Below are 24694 nucleotides of genomic sequence, written 5' to 3' on the forward strand. Positions count from 1 at the left end.
TTTTGTGTTTTAATTTAGGTCTTCAAAATCATTCTGCTGATACCTTCCAAAGACCAATAGAGGACGAGTCGATAGATAGTACATTAAATCTTAAAATGATCTAGAATCATAAGAGAATAGATTCTGTTTTTAAATATGGCAGAACTTAACACTTTCCAGTCTGTTTCCTTTCACTTTTGTTATTTTAAGCAAAATCTTTGTAGGAGAAAAAAATAAGTCTCTTCTTGCTAATCAAAGTTGAGTTTCCTCCCGTGTGTCTTGACCCGTAGTATTACAAATGCTGTTTTTCCGGCTGGGTTCGCTATTCGGAAGATAGGCCAAAGGATCTGGCCTGATTAAGTATCTAATAAAAAAAAAAAAAAGCAAAAGTAGTATTCAGCAAAAGCAACACTGATTCACACTGACAATTTAGGTTTCTTCCTGCCCAGGTTTCAAGTTATCTAAATTCTGTTTTCTACGAAGCAGAGCAGGAGGTCTCACTGTTTCCTGGCCTATAACTTGCAGTGCTTATATAATCATTTACATGTTTGAGAATATTATGACGAAGGATGATAATGAATCAAAGATATTGAATTCTGATAAATTTTGGCATCTTTACCTTTATCATATTTTAAAGATGCATTTTAGTATTTTTATTTACTATAACTTATTTTGATCATTTTTCATTCAATAATGACTCTCAACAATTATAAAATTAGTAATTTGACAGAAATGCTTTCTATGACTTTTTAAACTTGAACATAGCAATATTTTTTTTTGCAAAATTCATGATGTAATAAATGCAAACATTAGGTATAAACACTTTTAACTGTACTAATATCTGGAATATTAGCAGAGAAACTATTAATCTAAAACTCAGTTTTTTGGAGAGTAAGTGATAATAGTAATGTGAAAAATATTATTTCAGTTTACTAGTTACATAGGGAAAAGCTACACATTTCCTTACTGCCATCATTTACCTGAGTTGTTCAACTTTAGATGGCTTAGACACACATTATTAGCTCCCATGACTGGAGCACCCAGAAGACACTGTGATAATACCTACAAAAATGTAACTAACACAGCCTGACCCCAGCCCTACAAAAGCTTACCACATCGCATTTGAAAAGAAAAGGAAATTCCAAATGTCACACAAAGAGTTCAACAACAACTGAAAGAATTAGGCGATGTTTTATTGAAGTGATCAGCATGAGTTCATCTCTCCGGGACAGAGGGGAGCAGAGATGCCACCCTGCAGTGGGACAAGGTAGGGAGCCCAGAGCAGGAAGACCTCTGATGCCAACAGGGGATGAATTTGACCTTGGAAGACAAGTAGCAAACAGTGTATGAAAAGTCAGGAAGAAAGGTTGAAGCGGAGGATGAAGCACTGTGAGATTCAGGATAAACAGTTTCAATTTCCTCTGGAAAGGCAGAGGGAGCCACTGAGGACTCGCAGGAGAAAGACAAGAGACAATGCAGCACTCTGAGGGAGTCTGGCTAATGAAGTTCAAGAAGTGACTGGGACAGCTGCAGGGGAGAACTCCAATAAAGGCTATTTTGTTCCATAAAAGTAAAAGGATGAAACACTCATAAAACACACTCCTTACTTAAGATAAAAAAAAAACAACTGAATGCATAACAGTCTGTTATCTTCAATCAAAATTTGAAACTTGGTGTCCTACTTGCTATTTTGCTGTCTATGCACAATGCTTTATAATTACTTGAAATATCAATAGCATTGTAGATCAATGAGGAAAACTAATAGTGCACATTAAGCTTTTTAACGCCATATCATGTAGTGATTTATCATTTTTGAATCAAATCAATGATGTGCATTCAATGAATTTTTGAAGTTAATATTTAGAAAATTATAAAAGAGGCAAGTGTAATCCATTATCCCCAAATTCACCAATGCAGTAGCAAAAGCTCCTTCCTTTTTATTCTCCCAAACAGAACTCTAAGTCCAATAGAGGACATATTTTAAACTCTGTTGCTATACACTACTTGTCATGGTAGGCATATTTCATGGTAATTGATCACTGTTCCACCTCTACTGAAATTTAATTTTCTCATTGCCACAAACATGTATCACTTTAGTGATGTGAGCAGAGATTTTGTAATAGCAGTCAGGCTGATGTTTTAACTTGTAATTAACAGACAATGAGAGTATCTGAAAGATAGAAAATCTTCTAAAATATTTACCCATATGCTATATTGTGACGTTATTTTAACTATAGCTTTTAGCTTTGCAAATTATTTGAAAATATAAACGTAACAAATTTTATGCAAGATGGAAGAACTTGTTCACAGACTGCAAGATTAATATTATGCTAAAAGTAAGCACGGGAAATAATTGTGTTAGACTCAAGAAATTCAGAATTATGAAACACAGATACAAAGAGTCATAACTAAGTATATAACTATAAGAGAAGTACAATTATTTGAGAACGAGAAGTTTGGTAGTAATAGAGATACAATGCAGCATTCATTTAAAACTGCTTATAATAAGGGTTTAAAGGAATGTGTAAATGAGGATATCAGATTAAAAAACAACCTATTTTTATTACTGTTACACAAATGAAGACTCCAGGATGGGCAACTGAAACCTAGATGAACCATACATTTTAAAGAAAAGACCTCTGGGGCCAGCACCATGCCGCACCACGCGAATCTCTTGTCTGCATCCCACATTGCCTCCAGTTGATATCCTGGCTGCTCCACTTCCAATCCAGCTCTCTGCTCATGTTCGGGCAGTGCAGCAAAGGACAGCCCAGCTCCTTGGGTCCCTACACCCACATGGGAGACCTAGAAGAATCTCCTGGCTTCAGATTGGCTCAGCTCCAGCCATTGTGGCCTTTTGGGGAGTGAACCAGTAGATGGAAGATCTTTCTCTCTGCTCTTTACTTCTATGTAAAATCTGTCTTTCCAATGAAAAATTAATAATAAAAAAGACAGCCACACATTCAACATCACTTTTAGATATATTTTTGATAAGGGCTTAGAACTGTAATGGCTTAAATTGCTATCCCTCTGCATTTCCAAAGTTCCAGTGTTCTAACCAGTATTATCAGAGACCAATTTTTAACAAAGCATTACTAAATCTTCTAGTTGTAACTTAGATATATTACAACACACTTTTCAAACTTATCTTGGGTCAGATTAATTCCTGTGGTTCATTTTCCTAATAAGATTTTGGAACCCTTTCCTTTCTGTGCTCTAAACCTTAACATTACCTAGCCAGTCAATATTTCTCTGTGTTTTCTACTTATGAAACGCGTTGAAATCTTTTTCTTACAATAGGCAATTTTAAAAAATCAAGTATTTTCCATATAGAAATAACTGAGATTTCCCTTGGCATATACTTTCCTGCTCTCTTAGACTTTTCCATTTAGCACTTTTAAGAATTATTCTCTGAACAGTCAACACTGCTATTTTACGTATGTATTTGTGTTTATTTATTTGTTTATTGTTTGTTTTTTAACCACATAAAATGAAACCTTAGATTTGTGTTGGACACCTCTTACAATAACTAACCCCATCATCAAGTCTTCCTTTTGTTCACAGATACGGTAGTTTACCTTTACAGTTCATTGTGTGGATGCTACGGCAGACTTTTACTCCTCCCAGCATCAATGCCATGTCCAAGTTAATTCATCCTGTCAATCATACTACTCAGCTCCTTTAAAAAAAATTCTACCCTTTCCACTTCAACCAAGTTTCTCACCAACCCAGAAACAATATTTTAACTCTCTACATACAAATTTTTATTTTATTTTTTCCTTAGAATATTAAAACGTTGAGTGACAGAGCGCCCAATGTGACAGCTCAGTGTCTAAATCCTCAGTTTGCATGTGCTGGGATCTCATGTGGGTGCCATTTTATGCCCTGGCTCTTCCATTTCCCATACAGCCTCTGGTTTGTGCCCTGTGAAAGCCGCGGAAGATATCCCAAAATCTTGAAGCCCTGCACCCACATGGGACACCGGAGAAAATTCCTGGCTCCTGGCTTCAGATCAACTCAGCTCCAGCTGCTGTGGCCACTTCAGGTGTGAAACAGGAGATGGATGATCCTTCTCTCTGTAAATCTATCTTTCCAATAAAAAATAATCTTATTTTTTTTTAAAAAAAAGAATGAATGACAAAGAGATGGAAAGAGAGAAAAAAAGACCTTCCTGTTTGCTTGTTCATGCTCCAAAAAGCTTTAGCAACCAGATCTGTGCCAGCTCAAAGCCAGGAGCCTGGAACTCCACCCAGGAAAGGGCCCTAAAACCTGGGTTGGTATTCACTGCCTTCCCACAGGGAAGCAATGGGAAGTGAAATAGCCTGAACTTGAATAGGTACTCTGATAATGGGCATCAGAATCATAAATAGGGACTTCAACGCTATACCACAACATTGGCCCTTTCCACGATCTCTTTGAAATACCTTCCTACAGATGGTATCTTAATCTTTGCTCTCCCTTTATGAGACTCTTCACTTAGTGACATTTTCTTTTAATAAAATGATGTGATTTCTTGCAAGGCTAAGAATTAGCTCCAGAGGCACTTACCCAAAGTGTTGGTTATGTTTTGAAGGATGGATTCATCTTTCAGAGAAGCATACAATTCCCTTAATTATGCTTTCTTTCACCCACATGTTAGCTTTGTTTTCAGTCTTCAGTTCTAGTTCATTGACAAAGCAGCCATTATGAAGTAGAGCAACCATAGGAGTGACCATGGCACACTCCTTCAAAGCTTCCATTCCGATGTTTCTCTCGCTCTCTCTTTTACATTCTTTATTGTTTTACTTTCAAAACACTAGCATGAATTCATTTGATGCTTTGTATCACAGAACATCTTAATCCTTATTAGTCTTTGATCTCATTTACCTGATTACAGATGCAAACATTGTGTGTCCTTAACACACACGATCTCTGGCATTTGTTTCATCTCTGGCATTTGCCACCTGGAGGGAGCTACACTTTGTGAGTATGACCATGCAACACGGTCAGGACATGATACCTCAAGAGCAGATTCTCCATAGGGATTTGATGCTAAGGTTATATCAACAACTGCCAAAGACACTTCTAAATTCTGGTCAATTTCTTGTTTGTGTGTGACTGAGCACTGCCTAACATAGATAAAGTACTGAACTCCTTGTTTTGTCACCCAAATTCCTTTCAGAATCAGACCTTGTGTTTCCAGTGTTATGGTTAACAATAGATACATTGCTAAAACTATGAACCCCAGTCAATCTTCCAGCTCAAATACTTTATGCAGTTCCCACGTAGTGTGTTAGTCACAGACCTTGCTTTACATTGTATAGTATCCTTTGTTCTCTACCAATAGCAGTCATAACCGCTCTTCAAAGTTTAGTTCAAATCTGACATCCTTTACAATCACTATAAACCCTAATGATGTCTTCCTTTTGAATTCAGAAAAACATTGTCTATGCTACTCATTTGATGTGCAATTTGTTACTGTCAAATTCTATTATAATTCCAGTTTACTATAATTATATAGTCATATTAGCACTTGGAAGTCAGGGGAAAAATTTTAGCCATAGTTAGGGTAGAGCTATTTTAAAAATCCGCCTTTTCAATGGGTAAAATTATTCCTATGTATCTTTTCCTAGTAAATGCTTCCTCCTGTTTTATTTTGGGGTTGTCAGGACTTCTGAGTCAGTTGGAACTTGATAACGTGAAATATCCACAATTTCTTTGAGTTGTTCTCTAAAAATTCCACTAGGTTTCTCTCATTTCTCCAGAAATACATTAGGTCACAATGTATAATATATAATTTATCCCCATTTTCTCATTTTATTATGACTTTTTAAAAACAACTCTACAATCTTTTTAATACTATCACACTAAGCACCCATTGACTCCATTTGTTATTGAATTAGACATAAGAAAAAAAAAGAGCCTTCTTAAAATAAGATTTGTTAAAAGTATAAATTAGTATTTTCCTAAAATGGTCAACTTACACAACATCATTCAGCTCTAGTCTCGTATCTGGAGATGGATTGATCAGGATGTAGGAGAGGGTGCTTTGATGATCATTCATTTCATCTGGAAGATAAACAAATGCCAGGTTTATTACAGAATTCACAGAAAGTTACGAGAGGCACTGCTTAGCAATTTACGGTCAAACCACGTAACTGTCAGTTAGAACTTGCTGTAGTTTCCCACAAGAAAATTTGGTATACAAGATTGACTATTTTCAAACTACTATTACGGAAACACTTGTCAACTTCCCATTTTTTTGTTCCAAGAGAACATAAAAACAAAATTTCTAATTTTATTTGGAGCAACCAAAGCTCTATTCCATTCCTTAGGCTACTACTATGCTGAAAAGAATGGTGTGCTACTGAAGAAATGATTCACAACGCATTTACTTATTTTACCTTATACTTAACAAATAGTAGTCATAACCCAGAAAAGAATATTCATATAGGGATTTACTTGGAAAAAATTGTCTAAATGGGCTATATTGTAAAATATGATCCCGATGTACCTAAAAATGCTAAAGCTTGTAACTACGTTGTACATCATTGTTTGACATAGCAGCTATAAAACATGTTGTTTATTCTCAGAATACAAAGGATCCCCTGGAACAAAAAATAATCCTCAATTTTTAGGGAAGTATGCTGTTGAAACATTTGTTTCAACAATTTAAAACAAGATTTTTTTTTTAACAGAGGGCTATGCCCTTTTCAACTTTTAGTTCACTCTGAGGCATCCTTAGACGTCAACTCCGGAAAACTAGCATGGCTCGATGTAAGTTACTGAAAAAAAAATGGGGGAGGGGTCTCAGTGTTTTCGAATTTAAAGACATCACAAAATATAAATGCAAAGCTATGTGGACTCAAAGTTTAATATGCATAATTCTTCCCAAGGCCAAAAGAGAATACCACCAAAATTGTTGCTCTAAAATTCTGGTTATTTCTAGGCAATTCAATTATAGATAAGTGTAATAAAATACAAGATTAAAACTTATACTAAAACATATCGGTACTCAAAAACCTATAATCAATAAAGACAAAGTTTTAATAATGTCAGCATAGCTGACCATAGCAAAAAAATTGCTCCAGAGAATATACATGATTTTCATAAAATGGTGTTAACCACTAGGATCATCTGATAAGCAACCTAACATTTCAAGCTGAACTTTAACTTTTGGCGACAAAAATTCTTACAAGGCAAACACACTATGAGATAACTGAATTTACCATAAGTTTGTCAGTAAAATTATAGGAATAATCAGTAACACATAAAACTTACATTTAAATAAATATATTTAAATATCTGGTTGTATATTAGTGGATAAGATACAAAAAATCATTTAATGCTATTGTATTCAGTTTGCTAGACACAATATAAAATTCCCAGTGAAGCAGAATTTGAATAAGGATTTTGTAGCAGAACTATGTATAAAATATTGCACATGATGGACTAACTTATTAATGACTTAATTGTTGTTTATAACAAATTCGAATTCTACTAGTAATCTTGTATGCTAATTTGCTAAATATGATAATCCCACCTAGGAATGGGTGACTGACACAATGGATTGAATCTGATACATGTGCCCTTTTCCAGAAATTCAGCCCTTGTATGAATAACACATTATAAGACTGAATCACAACACTATGAAGTCAGTCTGCAAGAAAATGTCTGTTTCATCCACCAATATAGTCATAAAGCTCAGTTCCTTATACAATGTGCTGGTGAACTGTAATATAGGAAAATGCTTCCATCTCTACCCGTCTCTTTCACTGTTTATCTGATTATCAATTGTGTGTTATAGTCTATTTTGTTCCTGGAATCAAGGCCAAATCCATTGGTGACCTGGTTTACCTATTAAAAACGTAAAAGCCATCCAGATAATTGGAAAATTTCCAATGTTTGATGTAATTATGTAATTATTACATCCAGACTGTGTTGTACTGAAATGGCCTGTTTTTATACTGCTACTCTGACCATAAAAACTGTTGGAAATGTTTTTGCTTATGTCCTTAATTCTATGAATCCATGTGGGTTTCACAAATAACATTACAAAAAGAAATAATAATTCTTGATTTCTTGCTTTATCCAACATAAATATTTTTTCTTCAGATAAAAAAATGAATTAGTTTATCTGAAAACAAACCTCAGAGTTCAAAGCCATTCCCTCTCGTTCCTGTTGGCTATTGAGTTAATTTTGCTCACTGTGTTCTCCGATGTACTGCCTGCGGGTGACATTCAATTAATAACTCTCGCTTTCTCATCCTCTCTCTTTCTGTCATTTTGGTGTTTAATAATTAAGGAATGATATTTCTAAAATATATCCAGTTGTGGTAACATATCAAAAGCCGAATCAACACCTGAGTCAAGAAGAGTTTTACATCAGTGAGAAGTCTGTTATCTAGCTTCTCTGATTCCTGAAGTTGCTTTGGTTGTTTAATTTTGAGCTGGATTTTTAAGTCTGCATCATGATTATCCTTCACCACAAAAAGGCACAAATTAATCAACATACTGCATGATTATATAACATATGTTCTAAATAAACCAAATCTTTGTAAATTTGGCTTAATGGATCACAGAATTGAGTTCCTAACCAAAAAAAAAAAAAATCTACTAAGGGAGTCAGCAGAGAAGATATATATATATTTATCTCATACACTTACTGGCAACAAAATAAGAAAGTAACAAATAGCATGTAATGATTTTTGACAAATGTATCCCATTACAACAGCCACTATCATAATTATAAGCTTTCCATAATGTTAAAAGTTCCCTTGAAACTTTTTGTGGTTCACTTCATGCTCTTTCCAAAACCACAACAATTGCTTATTTCAAAGGGCAATTAAATCTACTAAGAATCACACGGTATATTTATTGGACACTTTTCCTGTTGGCATGATGCATTTGTGATGCTCCCATTTTTCCACATGAATCTATTTTCACATTAACAACCTTTCCAGCTTTGTTTGAAATTCTTATTGCATGGGATATAATTATTTTATGTATTTACTTGCAATCAACTCACTTTTTAAAAATTCAAGCTTGGTTTCTTCAGCATATAATTGGACTGTACTTTTTTTAAACCCACCAATAATTTCTGTATTTTTGTGAAATGTATAAGTTATTTATATTTAATATAATCACTAAGATGGTTGCATTTAAATTCATCATGTTCCTATGTTGTTCAGTTTGCTTTGTATATAATTTTCTTCTTTTTATCTGTCTTCTTTGGATTAATTGAGGCTTTGAAGTTTTTTCTCTTAGGTATCTGTTTTATTTGTATATTGGCTATAAGTTTTAACTGTTAAAGTTTTTCTTTCTATTGCTTTGTAGTTCCTTTAGGTCATTGACTCACAATCTTGTTCTGTAAAGGACCAAATATAACAATTCAAAATTCTCAGTTCATACGATATCTATTGTGTCTAATAAAGCTCTACGCTGCAGGGCAAGGAGGGATAGCTTATATACTAATATCCTTTTATTTTCCTTTACTTTCATTTGCTAATGTGATATGCTTTCGCTTCTATATGTGCTATTATCTCCTCAAAATGTTCATTTTAACCAAAATAGCAAGCTCTTTTAAAAAATATAAACATGTATCATATTTACTCATTTATTTCATGCATATTCAAATTTCCACTTGAAATTATTTTATTTTGTCTTACTAGCCTTCCTTAGCAATGTTTAAAGTGCAGATCTGTTACTAATAAATTAGACACGTCTTTTCCTAAGATGCCTTTATGAACTTTAATTTTAGAAATTTTTTTGGGTAGAAGTCTAGGTATGTTGACTTCAATAATCTAAAAACGCTTCTCTAGAGTGTTTCATTTGCAGAATATCTAACAAGATGTCTTCTGTCACGCTAGGTGTATTTTTCAATCATGAAAGCCGATGTATATATAGCTCTGTTTTTATGTACAACTACGTAATAAAATACCAATAACACAAAGTCTCTCATCGTTTGGTAGGCTAAACTAGGAGAGCATTGACCATCCGTATTGACAGTATACACGCCTTTATATTGGAAAAAAGCAAACAGTATCTCTCCTGCTCCAGCCTCCTCTAGTCCCAAGAAAGACAGTGATGCCTTTTGAAGCAATATATTTTTGGTGAAATCAGAAGAGTAATTATAGATATCAGGTTATTTCTTCCAAGTATTAGTTGTTGGAAAAATATTTGAGAAATAATACTAAGCTGTGTTGCCTTTTACGTCTTTGTTATTTTGTTCTAGGTTTAAATCTTTAAAGAATTTTGATTTGCCTAAGACTTGGGGAAGGTGGGGTTTTTTTTGTTTTTGTTTTTTAAGGAAAATCATCAGAGAATTTTCAAAGTCTAAATATAAAAAAGTGAAAGTGTCACTATAACTGCTACCACTACTATAACCACTGATACTAAAGCTCCCACGATTTGTAAATAACAATAATTTTGTTTTAAATTACAATTGCTTCATTTACATAAGAAAGGATGATTAAGAACTAAGTCATCATATTGGCTATTGAAGAACATCTTGGATAATCTGCCCACATTCTCAGGAAAGAGATAAATTAAAGAATAAGGCTTCCTGTAGACCTAATAAAATATAGACATGAGGACTATTGGTTACCTCTTTGTTACTTAAATGATTCTCTTTATTCTTCTGTTGGCATTTTATAGTTTAGAAGCAGCTTTCAATCTGGAACAATTTATATCAAAACTGGCTAGCGTGGGTCCCGTGTGACAGTCTTGCGGCTAAACCCTTGCCTTGCACCCAGGGATCTCATATGGGAGCTGGTTCATGTCCCAGCTCCTCTTCCTACAAAGCTCCCTGCTTGTGCGCCCTGGGAAAGCTGTGAAAGACGGCACATGCCCTTGGTCCCTGCACCTGCACGGGGGACCTGGAATAAGCTCCAGGCTCCTGGCTTCAGAACAGCTCAACTATTACAGCCATTGTAGCCACTAGGGGAGTGAACCAGCATACAGAAGATATTTGTCTCTCTTCCTCTCTGTAATTCTGCCTTTCCAATTAAGCAGAAACAAAAACACCAAAGCTGGTTAGCATCATAGCAGCAGTTCACCTCAGAAGGTGTACAGTCCAACTATTCTATTTTAAAAAATCTGAGTTCATCATTAACAGCAGCAGTTACAGGCTAGATTTAGTGAATGTGAGATGTAGCTTAGGTTGACTGTTAAAGAACAGAACTGGTTATTAACCTTCAATGGTTGAAAACCATGATGTTAAGAGGGATAGTGGCTTACCCCCATGCACAGCTAGCCAGCACACAATGCTAGAAACTTGGATCAAATGTTTTTAAGGTAATTTTTCGGAAAAAAAAAAAAAGAGAAAAACTAAAAGGAACCTGCTTTAGTGTCACTTTGGCTACTTCCCCACAGCATTCGGTTCTTCACTTTCATTTTCCAAACATCTCAGGGAGAGGTGTGTTTCACAACTGAATGGTTCAGGTTCAGAAATTGTCAGTAGCCCTGCAATGTGCAGTGTATAACACGCTCAGCAGATCTAAACGCCAAATACATTTGTGGTGAAGTATACTAATATTCACAATAAATGAGATAATTAAAAGACACAAATGGTTATGTAAAAAAACATTTTACTGACAAAGTTATTTAAAAACTTGATTTTCAGATTTTTGCATTATGAATTCCACGTGAAGTATTCTGTACCTGTTCTATTCAAAATTCTTTGTCTAGAGTGTATGTCTATCTCAGAAAACATTAGTGGTGCCAACACATTTCCCTTGTAGTATATCAGGGTTATTCGCTTCTCCCTGCTATTCACTCTGAGCAGCACATTTAATGAGCTAAAGCTTGCTTTCCATCACTTAAAAAGTAAATAAAATATGTCTCTTACTTCACATTTGAGAATTTTCATGTAATATATATGTAAAATGCATATATGGAACCTTTGCTGTAGGCCCTAAATTTTTTTTCAGCATTTTGCTTTCAGAATTTATCTTTTTTACTTTTTCAGATGAATTTTTGATTCCCTCAAAAAATGATTATTTCTCTGACCTGAAAGACCAAAATTCCACATTTATCAAGGCATGGTCAATTGAAGCAAGTTACCACTGAATGTGTGTTTGAACATCTGGTGTTCTTTAGCTACTAAAAAGCTAATATATTTCTCAAATTTTAAACCTGAAATCAGTTACTGAATTATTCAACCACAAACAAATAACATTTCATACAAGCCAAGGTCCATAATGGCATCTTCTATAGATGGCAACTTTACAATTACAATTTTTTTGGCTAGACAATCTAGAAATAATTGATCTTGCAGCTACGACAGAAATGGTTGTTGTATAGCACTACTGACTTTTTGATTTTGAAATAATTTTCTAGTGTAACAGGTATTTGCAAGCAGGTGACTTTTAAAAATGCAAGCATTTTTAGATATTTATAATTTTATCTGTTTGGAAAATTTATTTTCCTTTAGATAGTATAAAAACAAACTTGTGCTATATAACTTATATACCAGCATAATTCTGCAAGCTTGACACCTTTTCAGGTGATCTCAGGCCAGAATGTTGTAAAATCCAGGAAAGGATATTACAGTGCAATGTTGAACATAACAAACGTTTTGTATTTCATGTTTTCTGACAGGCACACTTGGGAAGAAATGCCTAAGTCCAAGGTGCTAACATGAATATGCAGTGTGTCATTTGTATGTACACGCACACAGCTCTGCGTGTGAGTGTATGTATCTGTTTGCCAGCCCACCTATTTATCTACAGGATAAACAAGAAAAAAAAAAGAAAAAACAAATTTGATTTTTTAAGGGAAATGTATTAAGAGAACAGGAAAATAATCCTCACTGTTTTTATCTTGGCGTTATAATTTGGAAAGTTAAAGTTAATTTGGGAAAAGAAACAAATGGCTAGTGAAATACTGAGAAATAAGACATCTGGGGCAGATATTAAATACATTAAGCATAGTCTCTATAGTTGAAACAATGGATACCTGAGCCTGGACAGACAGGCTCGTCACCTCAGAAGGTGTAGAAACAAATTCAGCCACATACGCACATGAAGGATCTAACATGGAGCAGCATTTCAAAATTAAATATTAAAAGTTACAGTGGAAAATAATAAATTCTTTCCTTCTCATAATCATACCAAAACATGTGAAACCAAATAAATTATAAAAGAATGCGTGAGTGGCAGCTACTTTGGATACCCATATTGAACATCTGAGTGCCTGGATTTAGCGTCAGCTTTGCTTGCAATTTTAAATTTTGGATAATTCATACCCTAGTAGTCAACAGCGATGCTTCAACCACTTGGGTCCCTGCCACCTACTTATGAGAACTGGACGATTTATGAAGCCATTTGGGGAGTGAGCAAACAAATCATTCTATTCATTTTCTCTTTCTCTTCTCCCTTCTTTCAACTGGATAACTAAAACCTTAAAAAATGAAAATATTTTAAAGCAATGTTCATGTTAACATATGTATCATGTATATTTTAAAGTTTGTAATCTAACAAATGGAAGTATAAACTATGATTTAGAGGGGAAAAAAAGATTATCATGAGGCAGGGAAGAGATCATGTGATGGTGATAGTGATTCATGTTAAGTTTTTTACTGTATTTGATTATATTAAACTCTGTGGGGCCGTCTAAATAGCTTGTATGACTATAAAAGAAAATTTAAATTTAGAAAAGGAATCTCTAACACAATCTAACCTAAGTTTATATCCAGTTGTGATAAAATTACAAGAAGAAAAAATATTCCAAACTTAAAATCAGAATTTGTTTACTATGTAGTCCTTTTGGGACATATGCAAAACTAAAGAAATATAAAGGGAAATATATTTTACCAATTATATTGTCAACAGTGATATTATATTTTTATTCTAAATGCTTTTGTATTCCTTGAAAACATGATATGATAATATTACAATTCTTGCATTTCCAGTGTTTGGCATAGTAGAAAGGAAGTATTGATATAAGATAAAGTTAGATTAAAACCCTATAGCCCTGGATTTTAATTTTAAGCATCTGCGTGAAGTTTGGAGATATTTTCAATGAAGACTGCTAGCAATCAATTTAATTTTAGCTCTATCTACTGAAAAGGCTGAGACAACAACAAACTCAGTGAAAATGAGCATTGATTACCAATGTTGATTGTCTTGAATTAGCACTTCCTATTGAAAGAAACTGGGCATCCTTGGAAAGGATAGTTACCACAGGGTATCTATCAAAGGCGACTGATGGCATGACAGGGATCCAAAGGTGGGCATGGCAGGAAGCGGTTAAGTCACCCAGCTCCCTGCTAATTCATCCTGGTGAACACAAGACGGTACCTCATTCCCTACCGCCCTCCACGTGGGAGACCCAGATAAAATTCCTGGCTCCCAACCATGGCCTTGGCTCAACCTGAGCTGCTGTGGTAGCTCAGGGAGTGAATCAACAAGTGGAATTTCTTGCTCTCTCTCTCATTCCTTCTCTTTCTTTTTTTTTTTTTAATCATTTAATTTTTATTTTTTCCTGATACAATTCTTTAAATTCAGGGATTTCACCTTTCCAACACCCTCTCTCCCATTCGCCATTCTGTTTTCCCTTATATTATAACAATAGTACAGTCCTTCAATAGCAATCACAAGTCCATCATTCTATTTAAGTGTATCCTGACATTGTAGTTATAGAAAATGGAAAGCCCAGCATTCCATTGTCAAGATCTATTTAGCAATTGCACTGGGAGTCCATCTTTGATTCAAGAGTGGAGATGCACTGTGGTGTATCTTTACATCTCAATATAATAGTCATATAGTTACTCCAGATGAATATATATACATGCGTGCTTCCCTATGTAGCTACTGATGTTGTATTTTGATCGAAGGTTGTTTTAGAAAGAACAAATGAGGTTTGTCTTCTAGGCTTGACCTATTTCACAGATCATAATGGTCTCTAATTGTGTTTTGTTTCAAATGCCTGAAGAATATTCCAGAGAGGCCAGAGCCAATTTAAAGAAATTGCCATGGGGAAAAATTAGGAAAGTATGATTAATATAAAATAATTATACAATAAAAACATTAAACAACTAGAAAGATTGTATTTCAGGTTGAGTTCTTTTAAAGAGACTTATGTATTCTATATATTGAAACACTGTTGGCTAGGTTGAAATATTTTTACCTCATTTTTGGGTGGCCCATTTATTTAATTTTGCTTTTGTTACCTGTGCTTTGGGAGGTTTTTTATTTTTTTCTTTTTAAAATTTATTTATTTATTTTTATTGGAAAGTTAATATACAGAGGGGAGGAGATCTTTGTCTGCTGATTCACTCCTCAAGTGGCTGCAACGGCCAAAGCTGAGCAGATCCAAAGCCAGGAGCCAGGAGCATCCTCTGGGGCTCCCACGCCAGTGCAAGGGATTGGGCCGTCCTCGACTGCTTTCCCAGGCCATAAGCAGGGAGCTGGATGGGAAGAGGGGATGCGGGGATTAGACCCGGCGCCCATATGGGATCCTGGCATGTGCAAGGCGAGGACTTAAGCCACCAGGTCACCACGCTGGGTCCTGGGAGTCTTATCCAAGATGTCATTCCCTACACCAAGATCCTGGACAGTTTCACCAACATTTTTTTTTTCCCAGCAAAGTGATAGTCTCAGTTTGTAAATTCAGTTCTTTGGTCCATTTTGAGTTGATTTTTTTATGCAGTGAGATATGTGGATTGAATTTCATACATCTAGATAGGCATATATCCAGTTTTGCCAGTCCGTTTGTTGAAGCGTTTATCCTTACTTCACTGTGTTGTGTGAATGAATAGCTTTGTCAAAAATCATTTGTTTGCAGTGCATGTGGATTAATTTCTGAACGGGAAAGCCCATTTAGGATCTTTCACTTCTTTGTTTAAATCTGCTCTTAAATACATGATTTTGCTTGTGGATTTTCTGAATGAGATTTCTTTGTTGATTCCTTCTTCTGTGAGTTTTCATTAGAGTACAAAAAAGCTACTAGCTTTTTTTTGGGGGGGGGGGTATGCTTAATTTTTAACCTGCAAACTTGTTGAATTTATCAACTCTAAACAGCTTTTTGAGGAGTGATTGTTTTCCAGGTACGACAAGCATGTCAGTAAAGAAAAAATAGATAATTAATCTTCTTTCCCAATTTTTTAAGGGATTTTTTATTTTTTTTTTATTTCTTTCTCACATTTTTCTGGGATTTCTTGTTTTTTATTTCTTTCCCAAATTTTTATGGGATTTAAAATTTTTTTAAATTTCTTTCTACTGTCTATTTACCTTGATAACCATAAAATATATAAGCAACGTAAACACCAACACTAATAAAAACCAATCAAAGCATGTCTCAAGGAAGAAATACAACTGACCAACAAGTGCATGAAAAACATCCAAAAATTCAGTATATGAGAGTTTCCATGGGGCAAACTTGAGTGTCTTTAAGAAATAGATCGGAACACGAACATTTTGAGCTGAGAGAAATTTACAAGTTAAAAACATGGAGGGAACCCACAAAAGCAATCTTTTGATTCTACCTTTCATTTCTTTATATTTTGTCTTCAGCAAATTAATATAATGTGCTTCATTACTCAGAGTAGACAAATCTGTTCAGAAATGACCAAATTATGACCCCCCTTCTAAAAGTGTGAAATCAGTTGTAATTTTCCTTGGTGGTGGAGAGAGCATCTCTCTGTGAATGCCTACAGGCAGCCAGGACTTCCAAAGACAGGAAGCGCATTTATGCAACAAAGCCAAGCCTTTCTGAGTCAACAATCTCACTGCTCTTCATCCACCTTCTCTCACCACACACCCATATGACATAAGCATGATCGTTTCATTTCGTACATCAGAGAATGGGCTGTGGTGTGTTACACCTGTGATGTCACCATTCCCTGGGAGTGTCAGTTCAAATCCTGGCTGTGCTGTATGCAATCCAGTTGCTATAAATGTGCCTGAAAAAGCAGCTGATGATCCAATTACTTGGGCCCCATCACCACTGGGGCACCCAGATAGGTTTTGGGGGTCCTGGATTCAGCCCAACCTTCGCTGTTGCATCTGTTTGGGAGCAAACCTTCATATGAAAGCTCTGTCTGTCTCTGTGCTGTCTCTCTGCTCTCTTTCTCTCTCCCTCTCCTCATTGTCTGTGTCTCTCCCACAGCTTTGTTTTTTTCTTCTTCATTTCTCTGTAACTATTGTAGGCCCCGGTCTCCCAAGGGTTAACTCCACAGCTCAGCTGTTTCTCAAAGGTGTAACAGGAAGGGCAATCATGGCCTGATACATTTAGCCCGCGGCTTGACTGCAATTTCCCTCCTTCCTGCTTCCCATTTTTGCACGTCCTTGGGGGAGCTTAGGTGTTGCTTAACCATTCGGAAGATCCCGGGAGGGGCCAAGCAGACTATATAAGAGAGTTCGACTTTGAATAAAGGCTTCACTTCACAAGAATGAGCCTCTGTGTGTTGTGTGTGTTGTGTGTGTTGTCTGTCTCATAACCCTCGTCCCTCCGCTTGGCTCGGGGTACGTGGCAATGCAGGCATTGCCAACAAACTATGCCTTTCCAGTAACACAAACCTTAAAAATAGAAAGAAAATGGACTCCAAGAAGTTGACTGCTTTAGACAGTCCACAGGCTGACACTAGAATATGAGTTGTCAAAATAAGCCATTGCATTAGTCTCAGTGCCTAACACTGTGTGCTGCAATAGTGGGAAGGAAATCCCACAATGTCCGCTGAATGGATTACATAATGGGAATCAAGGTCAAACGAAGAAGTCCAGAAACCTTTGATGCATTACTTGAAAAATCTCCTTTCCCAATCATGATAATAAGGATCAATGGAAAGGGGGGAAAAGATGGCTAAAATGTCTTCTTCCATTCTGTAAAGCCAGCAAAGTATAATAAAAATAAATCATAGATAGTATTTGGATCATGGTACTTGATTTAATTAATCAATAAACTATAATGTTTTCTGTGATAATTCTGCCATTCAGTCAGCTCAAATACTTATGTTTCTAAAAATCAAACTGTTAACTGTCACACTGCTCAGACTCAACCTGGGATAGCAAAAAAAAAGCTGGAAAACAGATGAGAAATAATTTACCAATTTCTTATCAAAATGAAATTTGCTTAATAAACAACTAAAATACTAAAATAACCAAAGTACTCTCATCAATGCAGCAATGTCATCTTATAAAAACTAGAATCATTCTTACTATTATTAAATTGGCAAATCGCTATGACTGAACTTCTCAGGAGAATCATTTTTCTATTAATTAGGTTCTGAATATAAGATACTATGCGTTAATATATTAAAATGGAATAAAGACTTTGTTATAGTAACTGAAATATGGCTATAAAATTTCAACCAAACACAGTCAAATTCTTGAAGGAATAAGACGCTTGTCTAAGCAGTTACATAGAGTTGCGGAGACATATATACTTCCAGGCATAAGGAAGATATTCAGTAAAAATGACTTTTTTCTTTAAAAAAGTTATAATTTCTCTTAAATTATAACTGAATAATGATAATCTCTCTCTTTGAACCCTGTGTCCACTTAAAATTTTGATAATAAGGATGAGATGAGAATGAAAAATGAGAATGAAAATAAAATTTCATCCCATTTTATTCTTAACATGCAAAATTCTAACACTATTTTATCTTTACATGATAACGATACTATCTTTGGCTCATCCTGGTTTACCCAAATTATATGTATATGCCTAAGCAATGCCTTATCTGTCATTAATTTGCCCAACGAGTTGGCTTTCTTTATGAAACAAAACTCAGTTAGTGATAAATGACACGCTGGAAAGTCAGCCTTATATTAATCACTTAAGCTTTTCTTACGTGTTCCACACAGAAATCATACATCAAGACTGGAACCTGTAGCTAAGACAGATTTGCACTACAGGAACTACAACAGTATCTGGGCTTCAAATCGAAAGCTCTTCAACATTTTTTTGTGTACATTTCATAGGCATATTTTGGTTCATCTATAACTGATGCAATTACTTGCCATTGTGTTTAATTCGAGTTATCTCAGCCCTAGAAGCAGATGTAGCTTGTGGTGTGGCAGGGAGTGTTTTGGAGCAAGACAGATCTGATGTCAATCTCAGCCAATTCACAAGTTACTTAATTTAGTTCCTTTACCTCTGAAACGGAAACAGGAACTAACTCAGAGCTTTGAAAAAATTATAGTTGAGATAATTCATGTAATGGTTCATCTTTATACATTGCAAAATAAGTTTAAAAAATATTTCTAGCATTTTGTTTTTAATAGTAAAACTTAGTTTTTTCCAATGATTGGGCCTGTGTGCCAATTTTCACAAACTTATCCACAAAACTAAAACACAAGTCTTTATGCAACAAGAACCAAACACACGGCTCCTCATGATAAGAAATCACAAGGCCACATGTACAAAAGTTTGAAAGAGCATACCATATCCCACGGTGGAAAGCCCCAAGTGTTTCATTCTGTTTTTCACGAGTTCAGCAAGCTCTTGTCTCTCGGACCGCCTGTAGAGGTTCAGCCGCTGCTGGGTTATTTTCTCTGCTGTCTTCCCCGAGTGTTTGGGGCCTTTTCTGCTCAGTCTCCGGGCCCACTGCATGCTCTTCCTTCGCAGTAGGGGGTGGTCAGACTGGTCACTGGACGTGGAGTTGCGGTGGTTGCTGCGGTGATGGCCTTGCTCTTTGCAGTCTTTGGTGTCTTCCCACTCTTCCACACTGATAGATATTTGAGACTTCAAAGGAAATGGATATTGATAATTAGATGATCAGTAAAACCTTAACCCTCAATTGATGTAATATCCTTTGGTGAAAATCTTGCCCTAGTTATGTTTATATATGCTTATACCATGAGAATTTTCATAGAAAGAGCAAAATCATAATTATTCTTATATTATTAGAGCATGTTTTCTTGAATTTAGATGTTAAACATAAAGTATCTGTATCAAACAGTACATGTTTTAGTAAAAATATTTAGTTCTATGCATGAGTATTTTACTAAATATGACTGTTAACAATTATTTGAAGTATACCAATAAAACAAATGGTTTAGTAAGTATGCAAATAAGGAATATGTATGTTTTTGATCATTTACTAAATGAATTCCACCTACAATTTAAAGATTTCAAAACATGTTTTATTTTTTTTAATTAATATTTTAAAGGTTTCCAAATTTTTGCTCTTTCTAAAAGTGGTACTGGAATAAACTTATAAAGTGTGATTTTTAAGACATCATGGGCACAAGAAGAGACAAAAAGCATTTTTAACATCATGCATTCATTACTGACCATATAAAATGCTTTTTTACTAAAATATGAAATATATTCCAGAAATTCCTAAAGTATTCTCAGTGAAAAGAGGTGTTAAATGTTGATGTTTCACAAATGCTTTGTAGAACTCACAACCAAAGCTTAACCATGCCATTCTCCTCAGGAGGAACAGTACACACACTCATGAAATCTAGTTAGGCTTACCTTTCTTAACTGCATCTATTTCTTAATGTAAGAAGCTCTCCTTACATCCTGAATCTTTCATCAGCAAAGTTTACCATTTGAATAAGGCTTTTTGCACCAGGAAGTCACGTGAATACCAACGCTCAGACAAGTCAAAGGTTTTCCTTTCTGAAAACATGCACATGCGCCCAGCACAGCTCCCCTGAATCCCGCTGTTCCTGAGAACAGCATTCATCAGTCTGCACACAGCTGTTTCCTTTGTGTGGATGGAATCTTGAATGCCGGCTACAGCATGCATGTATTGTTGGCCTCCAGAAGAATAGAATTTAAATTACCAATTTAAGTAAGGTCAGGAAGTGGATCCAATAAAACCCTTGAAATGTGAATATAAATTATGGAGGCTTGGTCAGTACCTTGTATACCATTCCTAGCAGCAAGCTATGAAATTATCCTCACTTAAATTCAACCAAAAAATTAAATATTCATCCACATTTGTGTTATAGAACGACACTGTCTTAGTCTGATAAGAGACATGTTTTGCTTAAGCTTCATGTTTTCACAATGACATTACTTATTTAGAAATAAACGCATTTCATCTGCTACAACTTAAGTTTAAAATATAATTTCTTAATATACATTAGCAAGAACTAGAAATCTTTATAAGACATCTATTTTCACCTACTTGCTAATATAATAAAAATCCTCTTCTATGGAAGTAAAAAAAATCTAGTAAGTAATATCTACTATGATTTAAGGAATGCCAACCTTTGTGCACAAATTTGTGTGTACTTTATAGAAAAAGTTAGGTTATATTAGTTTATTCATATTCAGACACTGGTTTTCAGAATTCAAACACAATCTTACTTTAGATAATCTTCAAGTACTCTTTTCCATCTTAAAGCTTCAATTAGTGATATTCAATTTCTAATAAAATGTAGAAATAATAATGTTGCGTGACCAAATACTGAAGATATTAAGTTCATGTAAAGTCATAAGCTAATAAGACTTTAGGAGGGGAAATGGGGATTCCATTTCCTTTCAACATAGAGTCCTTGTAGTGCGGTGGGCTGAATTGCTACTTGGGATGCCTGAGTCCCATTCAGCAGTAGCTAGGATCCTCTGTTTCTGACACAGCTTCCTGCTAATGAACCCTGGAAGGCAGCAGGCTCAAGCACATGGGCCCCAGCCACCCACGTGCAAGTCCACGATGGGGTTTGGCTACTGACTTTAGCTGGCTCCAGCAATGGCAGTTGTGGGCATTTGGGCACTAAGCCAGCAGATGGAAGACTCTTGCTTGTCCCTATGTCTCTTTTTATATTGTTCTGCATTTCCAATCAGAAGGAAGGAAGGAAGGAAGGAAGGAAGGGAGGAAGGAAGGAATGAAGGAAGGAAAGAAGGAAGGAAAGGAAAGAAGGAAGGACTATTTCAGGTGTTTCCTAGCTCTAACCCTACCAAGAATGGTCCACAACCTGTATGTAAAATGAAAAAAATAGTGTTCATATTTTACTTCACACGAATGTTATGGAAATTCACTGATCACATTGATATCTTTAAATAAATTTAACTCTAACATCTCTATATAATAATTATACAATAATAATACTGTATAATAATTATACAATAATAATATTGTGTAACAATTATACAATATTATAGGCTTATAATAGATAACATATAGTAACATAATATTATATATGTAATATATATTAATAATTATGTGATAGTAATTATTATTAGTAATATATCCTATAAGGATTATCATATCAAAAACACTGATAATAAGTACTCCCATTTGTATACCATGGATACTGTGTGTATGTGTAGACTTTTAAAGGAAGCATACTTGTTAATGTGTATTGCTCATGTTATGGCTCTCATATTTCAATGTGGCATCAAGATCCAGGACAGAAAGTGCAGACAAGGAAACACCACATTACCGCTAAGCAGAACCTGTCCTTGAAGAAAGAGTCAAAGTGGTTGGCTGGTTCAAAGCAAGGGTCCTAATGAATCAGGCCTGCGGTTACAGACCAGTTGTTCCACATTCAGCCTGATATTCTTGATTATGAAGCGGAAACTCTCCAAAATAAACAACAATAATGACGATCACATTGCTATTATATTCTAAATTCTGAAATCATATAGACCCTCCATAAGATTGTATGACAAAGTGCCAGAGCAAAGGTGTTCACTAATTATTAGTCACTATATGGCTCATGTTTCCAGAGACAGGACAAGAAAGATAGGAGAAATAATTAAGAGAGATATGTAGAAATGAGAAAAGGGTTTTAAAGAGACAAAGAATGACTTGTATTTTTGATGCAGCTCTAACCGAGGCTAACTCTATTTCACAGTTAATCAGAGAGTTCTATAAACAAATTCTTGGAACTAAACTTTTTTAAAGTTTAGTGAATCAAAGCAGAGAAAAGTGTACTTGCAATGAAAGTGAATGCTTATTGTTCTGCATTGATTCCAAGAGTTATGCTACGTTATGTTTCTCAAAGGACTCTCTGGTTTGACTTTTTAATACTTTTTGTCTAATATATTCGCTAACTTTGAAGATCCAGATTCAATAATAATGAACATATTTATGTATTATGTAATATGCTTCCATAAACTATATCAAGTTCAGTTACAAAATGAAAATCTGTACGAATATTGCAACAATATTCTTACATATTTAAAATACTGACGTTTTCAAAAAGGTCTGCTGTTTTTACAAATGCTGATTAAACAGTAAGATTAAGTGAAGACTGAAAACATCTTTTTACCGAAATGGAAATCTTCATAAATAAAAACGTTCATTAAGCTTAAAATAGCTTGATTACCTTGTTGTTTTTATAAGGGCAGAGAGAGTTTGAGTTGTAAAAAACATGACGCAGTATTTTCTATTTTTGACACACATAGAAAAGCATACATCAAAATGACTTAATTCAACTTCCTCTCCATTTTTTATTGAGCAGTTATTCATGTCACAGGTTACTGAGCAATCTATGGAACAAAGTGCCATTCCAAAAGAAATCAATTCACCCAGCAGTTTAAAGTGATTCTAATCTGGATTCATGGCTCCCTCAAGAATCATTTCACGGGCTTCATAACACTCTAGATTGTTTATCTATTTATTATTGAAGACAACTGGAATTGTTAGTAAAGAAGGAAACAAAGAAAATGGAATCACTGCAGGCAAGTTGTTTCCACATTTTGTAAAAAAAAAAAAAAAATACCTGTTTCATGTCTCCATTCAAGCAAGCAGAGATTACATGAACCCCTATGACAGCATCTGCTTTTAAATCTATATGCACCACACACAGTACAGCTGGGATGCTGGAGAATTTTTTCACGAAAAAAAAAAATCTGAAATACCCTTTTTCAATTTCTGAGGGCTCAGTTTGACATGTCTATGTAATCTGTGATCTAAATCAGACAGAAAATAGCTAGTCACATTGTATTTATATGAATTTCAACATATTTGTGGAATCATAGACTTAAAAGGAAAGCAGGAATTCTTGCAGCATATAGCCTTGAAGACAGCAACTGAGAGTCCTGTGACATAGTGCCGGTCAAGCCTACACTCCTTCACACACACACACACACACCACAAAACTTAAAATCTGGTAGTGATATTCTAAAGGAAATCTAAAGCCTAATTCAGTAAATACATTCCAGTTCAAATACTCATTTTTAAGAACTAAAAACTTGATGTCATAGTAACAATTAATTTAAGACTTGACCTCATGCCTTATCTCTAAAAATGACCTATTTCACCTGTGTGGTCTCTCAGGTCTGTTTCAGTACTCTCAGTGTTGGTAGAACCTCCATGAGCTCACACACATTAAAACTGAACATTTAAAATCCAAGTAAAATATCGACCTCTTTTTTTAAGAAATTACATGGCCATTGTTTGCCTCTCTATCATTTCTACCCATCTACTCTTGGGTTATTCCTTGTAATTATTTCTGTTTCAACAGAATCTCCATTTTCTATAATTTGTTCTCTCTAAGCTTGCACATCAACGTGCACATTCATCCACCTTTGGTGATTCAGTTGCCCTGATTTGCGGGTGTGTTGGTGTTTGTGTGAGAAACCATTCCATTGAATCTGCACTCTTCACTTACACTTTCCCCTCTGTAAAATTTGAAACTTGGTTGATTGTTTCCCATTAATTTTCAAGGCTGTTACTCAGAAAGAACTAGTCTACATAACTATTTCCTACTGCCTTTTCTATTGCTTTAGGCCAAGAAAAAATTTTGCTTACTTTTTCCTTCTTTAGTACATTGAATAAATTATTGTAATTACTATCTTGAAAAATTGCTATAGGTAACTGTTAACTATTTCC

The 24694-nt window shown here is 35.0% G+C and overlaps 1 protein-coding gene across 3 annotated transcripts in view; it reads right to left on the reverse strand.

Moving 5' to 3' along the window:
- Nucleotides 1-231: 231 nt before the first annotated feature.
- KCNT2 (potassium sodium-activated channel subfamily T member 2) overlaps nucleotides 232-24694 on the reverse strand; it is a 336723-nt gene continuing 312260 nt past the window's right edge. For all 3 annotated transcript variants that reach the window (XM_040985195.1, XM_040985194.1, XM_040985193.1), the window contains 3 exons: nucleotides 19344-19644; nucleotides 5943-6027; nucleotides 232-343 (listed from right to left, as the gene is read on the reverse strand). In XM_040985195.1, coding sequence (XP_040841129.1) covers nucleotides 232-343; nucleotides 5943-6027; nucleotides 19344-19644 — 498 coding nt within the window. The remainder of the gene's footprint in view (nucleotides 344-5942; nucleotides 6028-19343; nucleotides 19645-24694) is intronic.

This window comes from Ochotona curzoniae, unplaced genomic scaffold, assembly GCF_017591425.1.
Source record: "Ochotona curzoniae isolate NIBS_2020 unplaced genomic scaffold, NIBS_Ocur_1.0 contig_430, whole genome shotgun sequence".
NCBI classification, from domain to species: Eukaryota; Metazoa; Chordata; class Mammalia; order Lagomorpha; family Ochotonidae; genus Ochotona; species Ochotona curzoniae.